The sequence below is a fragment of the Prunus avium genome, chromosome 1, assembly GCF_965620075.1.
Source record: "Prunus avium chromosome 1, drPruAviu1.hap1.1, whole genome shotgun sequence".
NCBI classification, from domain to species: Eukaryota; Viridiplantae; Streptophyta; class Magnoliopsida; order Rosales; family Rosaceae; genus Prunus; species Prunus avium.
This window is the reverse complement of record NC_142284.1, coordinates 641400-652674: the sequence shown is the minus strand read 5'-3', so window position 1 is coordinate 652674 and position 11275 is coordinate 641400. Positions and strand designations below refer to the sequence as shown.

Below are 11275 nucleotides of genomic sequence, written 5' to 3'. Positions count from 1 at the left end.
TGACAGGGATGAGGGGAGAATAGGTGGGTTACAGGAAATAAGACAGGGTGTCAGAAGTCATTTTACAAAGAGGTAATTTTGTTTTTAAAATTTTGAAGATAAAGTAGGTGAGAAAATAGGACAGGGGTGAAATAGCAGTACTCTTAAATTATACCCACCTATGGGAAAACAATTTAGGTACAAAATTCAGTGATTAGGTAGTTCATAAAAGGTGAAAAGTTCGATGAAGAAATTATGTGACAAAATTAAGCAAAAGCCTAACATGAGGGGTGGTCAAAAGCTTCGGTGGGGTGACTAGGTCTCAGTAAAAAAAAAATTGAGTACATAAAAATGGAAACGTTTAGGTAGGGAAATTATTTAACTAAATTAAGCAAAAAGATTAAGTGGTAAAACTGAGTTCAGAAAGAGGTGAAGCGTTTGGTGGATAAATTTGGATAATACTTGGCTACTCATATATCATAAGCCATTCCTTCTATAGACGACGTGGCCTCCTTACAAAGCGCCACTTTTTTTTTTTTCTTTTTTTTCTTTCAACGCTTTTAACTCAAGTCTTTTTGATGAGTTGCAAGAGTTGAAAGAAAAAAAAAGAGGAAACAAAAAGAAAGAGGTAGTGCTTTGTAAGGATGCCACATCGTCTATTGAGGGGTGCCCTACTAACCCGAGCAATGGGGTGATTATATCCGAACTATTGGGTAAAAGTTAGGTGGTAATTTTAATTGAGTCATGTAACTGGTCAATTATTAAAAGGTCAAATTTCATTTTTTTGGTCCGTGTTGTTTGGGTCAAACTCTATTTTCGTTCCTTTAGTTTCAATTTTTGACGATTTTACCACAGTAGTATGTCAATTGTTGCAATTTCAGTACATACCCAAAATTCCGTCTATTTGCTTGACGAAAGTGGCATGTGCTTGTCACATGTTTGAGCATTGGGTGCTGTTAAACGAACCCTAAAATTAACTAAATACATCATACTATCAAACTATTTATTGAATTACTAATTTACCCTAATATAAAATGACCAAAAAAAATATATTGAATTGTGAAACAAATGTAATTTTAATAAGTACATCCTAATTTTAACAGAGCTTTATCTTCTTCATCCAAGCCCTAGATTCGCGCACACAACCACTCCCCGCAACCAAACACACACATACATGACTTCTTCTACCTTTAGCGGCGATAAAATAGTTGGATAAGTTCTTATGTTCCTACCAAAAGCACTATTAACAAAGACAAATTACCTTACAAGGAGGGGTGGATATCTTTTATATGCCAATAGTTTGTCCAAGTTGGTGATTCTGTGAAATGCATTTTACTATTGGGAATTGGGTTTATGCTTCATTACAATTCAACATATTTACATTTGGTTTCAAGACATTAGATGAAGTTAGTTTGGGCTTAATATGAAGTTAGTTAGAGGAAGAAGACTGAATGTGCTTCCTAAAAAAATAAAAATAAAAACTGCACTTAGCAGAATATTTATAAATTGTAGACTTTGGGAAACACAGTGACCAATTTGGCTAAAAAAAATTTATCAGTGACCAAATTGAATTTTCGTGTAAAAATCAGTGACCAAAAAGGTATTTAACCTTATTTTGTAATAATATAAACCGGTAAATCCTAAAGAATTAAGTGCACAATTTATTATGTCATTACTCTATACTATTGTTGAGATATTAGTTTCTTAAAACATTGTAAATCTGTAAATCCTAAAACATTATTGAGGTCCGGCATTCAAAACTCATCTTGTGAAAAACACCCCCTAAGGAGAGCTTTACCGTAAACAGTCCCAGCTCAGAGTGGTTGCACACTTTGCCATCATTTTTTGTCATTAAAAAAAAGAAATTAAGTGCACAATTTATTTTGTATAATTTGGCTTTTTATGAATATTAAAAATACTTTTTTTTTCTTCTTTTAACTGCTTTCTATGTTTTGACCTCCCCACAGTAAAAATCCTGACTCCCTGAATGTAACCCATAAAAGTAAATATCTTTCGTATTTTACACGCATAATAAATAAGTTTGTCACTCCCAAACGTAACTAGTTACTATGATAAAGTTGTACTGAAATAACCACAATTAGTAGTAGGGGCATAAACGAAAAATTATCTTAAGGGTCTTTTAATGAACAACAGTTTATATATAGATAGTGTCCTCTAACAAGAATGTACATGTAAAGAAACTATTTTGAAGTTTCCAGGTCTGTCTGGCTTCAAAAACATGGAGAAATCAACAATGTCAGCATTACTATTGGTGTTGCACCTTCTTTTCGTTCGTCTTCAATATTCAGGGGTTCACTCGCTTGCCAATTCTCATCCTCATGGTAAATTACTTCCTCCCTAATTCAAAATAAGTGCATGTGCTTTATATTATCATTGCATACGCTTCTTCATGCATAGTTCAAAACAATCTTCATCTCCTTCACATTTCGCAGATTTTCGCTACTTGAAATTTGTGTACAATGCCACTGATCGAAGGTTGGAAGGATCATATGACTACATTGTAGTTGGTGGAGGAACATCAGGGTGTCCATTGGCAGCAACTTTATCAGCAAAATACAAGGTGCTCCTTCTCGAAAGGGGTAGTCTTCCCATAGACTATTCGAACACGTTGACTTCATCCGGGTTTGCAGCTAATCTGCAACAGGAAGATAATGGAAAGACACCAGTCGAAAGGTTCGTGTCCCAAGATGGTATTGATAATGTAAGAGGCAGGGTCCTCGGCGGAACCAGCACCATCGGTGCCGGCGTCCACGCCAGAGCTAACACCTCATTCTATAGTCAATCAGGAGTTAATTGGGACTTGAATTTGGTTAATGAGGCATATCAGTGGGTTGAGGACACTCTTGTGGTCAAGCCAGAATCTCAGTCTTGGCAATCTGTTATAGGAAAGGCATACTTGGAGGCTGGTTTTCTTCCAAACAATGGATTTAGTTTGGATCACATACGGGGAACTAGACTTACCGGCTCAACTTTTGACAATAATGGAACGAGACATGCAGCTGATGAACTGCTTAATAAAGGAAACCCTGAAAACTTGCGAGTTGCAGTGCATGCCTCAGTAGAGAAGATCCTCTTCTCTTCCAGTAAATCAAGTATGTTGCATTTGTGGTATCTCCCTATATATTTCCGTTTGATTTGTTTGATAATAATTAAATATAAGCCATTCTCTAATGCAGATCTGTCAGCTATAGGAGTCATTTATAGGGATTCTTTCGGAAGGCCTCATCGGGCATTCGTACGCGGCAAGGGAGAAGTTATATTGAGTGCAGGGCCAATCGGAACGCCTCAACTTCTACTACTTAGTGGTGTTGGCCCAGAGCGTTACCTATTATGGCAGAGAATTCCAGTTGTTCGTCCCCATCCTCACGTTGGGCAGTTTGTGTATGACAATCCTCGTAATTTCATTAACATTTTGCCCCCACGTCCAATCGAACCATCAGTTGTAACTGTTTTAGGCATTGAAAGTGAATATTACCAAATTTCTCTCTCGAGCTTGCCACTTTCGAAACCAGCCTTTAGTCTTTTTCCTACAACATCTTACCCCCTCCCAAATTCGACTTTCGCTCATATTGTCAGTCAAGTTCCAGGACCTTTGTCTTATGGTTCTATTACGCTAAATTCATCATCTAATGTGAAAATCGCTCCAAATGTTAGATTCAATTACTTTTCAAATCCCACAGACCTTGCTCTTTGTGTTAGAGGCATGAAGAGGCTTGGTGAGGTCTTATTGACAGAGGCATTAAGACCATATAAAGCTCGAAATGTGACGGGTATTGAAGGTTTCAATTATCTGGGAGTACCTTTACCAAAGAACCAAAACGATGATAAAGCCTTGGAAAGATTTTGTCGAGATAATGTAGCCTCATACTGGCATTACCACGGTGGAAGCCTCGTCGGGAAGGTGCTTGATGGTAATTTCCGTGTTACAGGGATCAAAGCATTACGCGTTGTTGATGGCTCCACAATCCCTTACGAACCATGTAGCCATCCTCAGGGCTACATTATGATGTTAGGCAGGTATGTGATAAGATTCTCAATTATTATTTGGTTGAATATATGGCTTTCTACTGGTTTCCCATTGCTCTTTTTGTATATTCCTTCAAATTTGTGTTTTTGGCAGGTATGTGGGCCTTCAAATCATGCGAGAAGGATCGGTCTAATCTGACTGCACTGCAATTAGAGTTTGGCTTGCAAAAAGTGGTTAGGCTCATTATAATTTATATCGCCTGGAAAGTATACATCTTTATTTGATGTTGAATAATTTCCCTTGTAACGTTGGGTATTTAAAAAATAAATAAAATACATAAGAATCTTTCCGTAGAACATGTTCCAGCATAAAGAAATCATGTTCATGTGCCTTACACTTTACTATATTTTATGCACTATAGCGCAACTGATTCTCTAAAGCCTACAACTAAACTAACCCAAGAGAAATCATCTTAGCCTTTTTTAACTTTCTTTTTCATTTTTCATTTTTCATTTTTTTTGGGGGTTTTTTCTTCTTGTTTTTGCATGGTGGCTGTAAGTATGATAATTTCATAGCTGTCAAGATGAACAACAAACAAAATCCAGAGCACTTGTTTGTGCAAATATCTCACGTGGGAATTTTTGAAGGAGATTCTTCATTCTTCAAGCTTCCTTCTCTCTATTCTTCCGTGTCCGTGTGAGAGAGGAGAGAGAGGGCGGCAAGAGGGAATTGTTAGGGATTTTGGAATTGAGTTTAGAATTACCTCATGTGTGTTGTGTAGCCATCTATTTATAGAGCTCTTGCCTTCTAGGGTTTGAAGAATAATTCCTATTTAATTAGGATTATTTTTACCCAAAAATAGGTGATAGGAATTAATCAAGGAGATTTTGTGGAAATCTCATCTTTGATTTAGGAAGATATTCCTATCTTAAATCAAATGGGATTAAATAGGATTTAATTATGGTAATTAGTTGACCTAAGAAATATTCCATTTTTTCACGTGTCACCCATCCATTGGTTGCTAAAATATATGTTCCCACAGCACCCACAGTCATCATACTTCAAACCTTAAACTCGACACATTCTATGCATCTTCTTGTGCCAACTTTGCATTGAACAAAATCCCTTACACTTTACCTAAAAAATTAACATTAGCTATTTTCCTGTGAACTAAAGTGACATGAAGAAATCATGAAAAGAAAGGCCGCATGTCACGCCCCGGACTCGGGGGTCAGTGGAAATCCTGCGCCCGGTGCGTGAGAAAAAAATATAAATAAAAAAGAACTGAAACCTGGGTTTAAAATAAACTTCTCTTTATAAAAATAGATCCCAAAATCTTACAACTTTACATGAAATAAATAAAGCTCTAAACTCTCATCTAATTCAGCCTTCACTGGTTTAGTCCTTGTCTTGCCCACTAATTCATCTGAAAAATTAAACAGGGTGAGGGATGAGCAACCACCGCTCAGTGAGTAGATTATGTAATATGCCAATCAACCAATGCCGTTTTACACACTCTAGAAAATATCATGAAAAGATACACCAATCCATATCATATCACATCATCCCTTCATATCTCGGTTATCCTTCATAGCATGTAACCAACCACGTGACCCCTATTGGCCTCACTGTCGTATGTCCCCGTGTGGTACATCTATCCCTCAGATACTCCAACATTGAAGTTCTCATGTTCCATGAATAATACACACTTCACAAATATTCCAGTATATATGTAGTGTGAAAGATTGCACCAAATTAGATATGTTTGACTTGAAATAGAGAGATATTTGTAAATAGAATAAATCCACGATAATTCATGGTTTTCATATTTTATCACAAAATAAGAACTTTTAGAACACATTACATAAACCACTCACCTCGCTAATGAGAACCCTTTAAATAAATTGGCAAGACAACCCATCTACCTATCTTCATATACTACCACTCAAACCAAGCTGTTCAAGAATCAGTTTTACACGATTCTCCAGTTTCAAACCTTGAAACTTATGATCAAACTCCAAGGAAATGGAAGAGTTTGAATGATGTGTATGCTCAATGCAAGATGAGCATCATTGAACCTGAAGATTTTAATGAAGCAAGCAAAGATGAAGCCTGGAAAAAGGCTATGACAGAAGAAATATTGATGATAGAGAAGAATTCAACTTGGGAACTAGTTGATAGGCCATACAACAAACCTGTTGTGGGAGTGAAGTGGGTCTACAAAACCAAGCTGAACCTTGATGGTTCCATTCAAAAACACAAAGCCAGACTTGTTGCCAAAGGTTATTCACAGAAACCAGGGGTAGATTACAATGAAACATTTGCTCCTGTGGCTAGGTTAGATACTATTAGGACACTCATTGCACTAGCTGCACAGAAAGGATGGAAACTGTGGCAACTAGATGTTAAATCAGCATTTTTGAATGGTGTTCTTGAAGAGGAAGTATATGTGGATCAACCGGATGGTTTTGTGGTTAAAGAGGCTGAAGACAAAGTTTATAGGCTGAGAAAGGCTCTTTATGGTCTAAAATAGGCACCAAGGGCCTGGTATAGTGAGATTGATACATATCGCATTCACTGTGGTTTTCATAGAAGCTCAAGTGAAGCAACTCTATATGTGAGGAACAAAGAAGGAGTTGGTACCTTGATTGTATCAATCTATGTAGATGACATAGTCTATGTTGCGTAGATTCAGCTGCACCAAAATGGATTCAGCTGCATCCTCAACTTGTGATACTCGCAAGTGCACGAGCCTTTGGTAGTTTAGCGTATGTAAGTGCGAGGTCGATTCCACAGGGATTGGTGATTGAATGATCCAATTCAGTTTTCCTACACAAAACAGAAACAAAAACAAAGAACATGAAAGAAGGAAGAAAATAAGAAAGTAACTCAAGCAAATAAGTTCCCAAGTTCAATTTAGATTAATGGATTGATTCTAGCTAAAGTATGATTAAGCCATGGTGTGTGGTCATAACCTTGTGTTCCTAATTCCCTAATTTGATCATTTGTTGTCTAACCTAAAATTAAGCATTAGGAACCCATTAAGCATAGAAGAACATTTTAAACAACCAAGTATGTATCTAATCCCTGTTGTCGAATGTCCATACATACTCTTCCTATTCATAGTTCAATTCGAATTAAAGCATGGTGTATACTCTTAATTCAAACCAAGATAGCTAACATGCAAGCCTAAATGGTGATCAATCATTCAAACTAGCATATTAACTTATAAGCATAATGAATAAGAACATGAACCATAATTGAAACTTGGAAACTAATTCAACTTGAAAACTTAAGAAAAGAATTTACATAATGAAAAGTAAAGTGGAACTAAGAAAAACTTAAGGAGAATTTCAGCACAAATATTTCATTACAACAATTGAAAACTAGAAAGGAAAACTAAGAGAATTTGAGGGAGAGAAGGGAAGGGAGCTCTAGAGAAGTGTTTGAGAGCTCCCCCCCCTTGGGGTGTGTTTACAAGCTTAGAGAACTTCTCTATTTATAGGCCTAGGGGAAGTGAAAATCTGAATTCAATATAACTAATGCATACAACACTTGTATTATAAAATCTGAATTGGTTGATGCACTTCACCAATAAATCCCACCAGCAGCCCTAGCTCATCTTCATGTCACCATGACCAAGCTTCCAACCAGAAACAATAGCTCATCCTGAGGTCAGCATGACCAGAAACTTCAAGGGCTTACAAATTGGGCTAGGCTGAATCAAATGAAGACTTTAATATGTCCATTGTGAAGTTCAGAATGTGTATGATCCAACCACACAAGTATTGGCCCAATCCAAGCTCGGAGGAGGAAGTTAAGGCCGAAACAAATTGCTAACTCGTTTTGCTCGCTGACAAAAATCCATCCTGAGCATGGTTCAGTGTTTGCTAGGTTACGGACTCCAGATTTATCCAATGGGGCTGAATTGTGGATATGTTATAGTACACACCCATTGGAACAACTTTCATGAAGAATGCGGCCTCATCTGAGTTGTGTAGGTTGCTGAAACAAAGCTTGCAATATGACCTACGGAACTGGACTGGCAGGGGGCTATAGCCAAAATGAGTTTGTCTTTAAGCACTTCTTCCCTTTATCCAAATCAGGCTTTAACATGCATGGATTGCATCATTTCCTATCCAAAGCCATCATTGTTACCTAAAGCTGAAAGATAAACACAAAAAGGATTAAAAGCACAAGTTTAACTCAAAAACATAACCAAATCATAAGCTAGAAGGGTACAAAATGATATACAATTATGAACCGATCAGTCTACACAGGAAGGAGTGCAGAAATGATGGAAGAGGTCAAAACTGAGATGATGTGCAAGTATGAGATGTCAGACTTGGGTTTACTTCATCACTTTCTTGGAATGGGGATAACTCAAACTGAAGGGAGCATCTTTATACATCAAAAAAAATATGCTCTCACTCTCTTGGATAAGTTTGGACTCAAAGATTGCAAACTAATAAGCACACCTTTAGTAGCCACTGATAAATTGAAAAGAGAAGATGAGAGTGAATCTGCAGATGAGAGTTTATACAGGAAAATTGTTGGAAGTCTCTTATATCTAACTGCGACTAGGCCATACATTATGTTCTCTGCTAGCTTACTGGCAAGATTCATGCACAAGCCTTCTAAGAAACACTATGGAGCTGCTAAAAGGGTTCTAAGGTATATACAAGGCACAGTTGATTTTGGGATCGAGTATAAGGTTGGAAAGTCAGCTTTGCTAATTGGTTATTGTGATAGTGACTGGAGTGGATCTAAGGAAGACATGAAAAGCACCTCAGGTTATGCATTTTCATTTGGGAGTGGAGCATTCTCATGGGCTTCAGTTAAGCAGCATAGTGTGGCACTTTCAACTGCAGAAGCAGAGTATGTAAGTGCAGCTGAAGCAACATCTCTGGCTATTTGGCTTAGATTTGTGCTTGAGGATTTTGGAGAAGAACAAGCTACTGCAACTACCCTATTCTGTGACAACACTTCAGCTATAGCCATGTCTAAAAATCCAGTATTTCACCAAAGAAGCAAGCATATTGACAGGAAGTTTCATTTTATTAGAGATGCAATTCAAGAAGGCAAGATTGATCTAGTCTACTGCAAAGGTGAAGAGCAAATAGCTGACATCTTTACCAAAGCCCTTCCCAAGGACAGATTCAGCTATTTAAGGAATATGCTTGGTGTGAAATCAGTTAGCAATTTAGAATGGAGTGTTGAAAAGTAAATTACTTACTAATTTCTCATTTTTTTTTTTTTTTGGGTCAATGTTTGGTTTCAAAGAAACCAAAACGGGATAGATTGCAAACTGAGCCGGAAATACACGAACCAGGTAGAAGCAGCTAGACCTCAGTTCAAGGCTAGAACCAAGCTTCTTACCCAGTCAAATTAAAACGAACAACAAACGCCAAGAAACAAAAAGAAAAGCCGTAAAACAGGAAGCTGAGAAAAGCCGCTCCCCCAATAACCGATTGGCAAGGCACCCAATGCAAGACCAAAACCACCAGAGAAGTCACAGAAACCAAAGTACCGAGAGGAAGATGGTGATGGATACGCCATCACAGCTACAGAGAGCGCTACCATAATCCGAGAGGTAAGTGTCAAAAGCACTTTAAAAGCATCCTCAACAGCAATGGTATTACTGAGGAGAGACGCACCAGAACGTAACACGGTGGAGAAGATCCAACAACGAGGCAAAGCCGCAAGGGATCGGAGGAGAACATTCACAGTAGGAAACAAAGACAAACGCACAAAAACATAGCTGCCGACACCTCCAAAAAGAAGACAGAGGCATAGAGTAGAGGGGCTGATAGAGCATAAAAGCATCTTTCTGTGAGGAATTGTCAGGAAAATGCCCCAACCATGACAATTCCAAAATTGTAGATTCATGGACCTCTTGTGGCTGTCAAAGGCCAGCCACCACCGCCGTCAATAAGACCATTCTTAACCCTCAGTTCATGGATTTCCAACTCTTTGGATGGACTCACCACTACCTCACACAGCGATGAGTCATTGATTGCAGACTTAGCCACACCAGTGGAGCCGTGTGCCCGTTTACGCCCCCCTTTAGCACCAGCTCTGACCCCCACAGTTCCTCTAGTGAGTTTTAGAGAGCAGCCTGGGTTGAGCGACGGAAGAAATTTTTTCCTTTTTGACGGGGGGTTGCCACCTTCAAGGATAAATTTCTTCTTACTACGTTTCTGTTGTGTAGGCTGCTCCGTCTCTTTTGTGGGATCAGATTCAGTAATCAATGATGTAGTCTTGTGGAGTGCGACATCTTCCACAACCGCATGAATAATCTCAGACTCACCAATAAGGGTGGGGTCTTTACTGACACTAGCCAAGGAAAGTGCAGGGCCCAATAAAAAATTAACATTTAGGGTCTCAGTATTAGTTTCAGTTGGCACGCCTAGAGCTTCCTCTACTCGTCCATTAGCTGAAGCACTAGGGGAACATGCATGCGTGATAATGGCCATTGAATTTGAAAAAAATTCTTTCACGACAGGATGTGAGCCCATCACTCCATTGGGAACCGTATCAGCGTGTTGTCCCCCAGCCGAAAGCAAGTGGTCAGCATTGTCGAGTCTGTCCGCGCGTGCACTCCCAACGGGTCGGAGAGGAACAGCCGACTGCCAGGGAATCGGGTTCGGCCGGTGACGAGCATCTTCCACAGTCCTCCGCTTCCCCAGAACTTCCATCTCTACCAACTGAGAAAATGGTGTGCTACGAGAGTGTTTTACAGGGAAGAGTGGAGAGGGCCCCCTAGTGGCTCTCACCGCCAGCTCTGCTCCATACTTCATCCCTACTTGAGCAACATCAGTGCCAAGAGTACGAACACATGGCTTACCCAAGAGATTTGCATGGCCAAGTCTGCCACAGCGGAAGCAGAAACGCCGCAGTCCCTCGTATTTCAGGTTGATCCAAGTTCGCTCATCGTTTGCTCTGGGTAACCAGAAACCAAGCTGAAGTGGTTTTGTCGAGTCAATCTCGATTCTCATCCGTAAAAAGCTCCTGGTTCCATTGGTGGCAGGGTCCTCAACTCCAATAACAGAGCCAATTCTCTCTCCTATCAGTCGTGCATTCCTCCCCGTCATCAAACCAAGGGGGATCCCATGTGCTTGTATCCAATAGGTTGCTTTGTTTGGATGAATTTCTGCAAGTGCAAAGCTTTGTGGCCATGGCTGGATGGAGAAAACGTCGTCGTTGACATGCCAGGGACCTTTCTCAATAAGTTTCTTAGCCACCACAATAGAAGCAGCAGTAATAACATATACATTGGGACTAGCCCATGCAATCTTGACATCGTCT

General features: G+C 39.1%; 1 protein-coding gene across 1 annotated transcript; it reads left to right on the top strand.

Moving 5' to 3' along the window:
* Positions 1–2186: 2186 nt before the first annotated feature.
* On the top strand, positions 2187–4396 carry LOC110749710 ((R)-mandelonitrile lyase 1-like). The gene is made up of 4 exons (XM_021949876.2): positions 2187–2321; positions 2433–3092; positions 3177–4017; positions 4121–4396. Exons 1-4 carry the CDS (start codon positions 2219–2221, stop codon positions 4158–4160), a joined length of 1644 nt encoding a protein of 547 aa, XP_021805568.2. The 5' UTR covers positions 2187–2218; the 3' UTR covers positions 4161–4396.
* The last annotated feature ends 6879 nt before the right edge of the window (positions 4397–11275 follow it).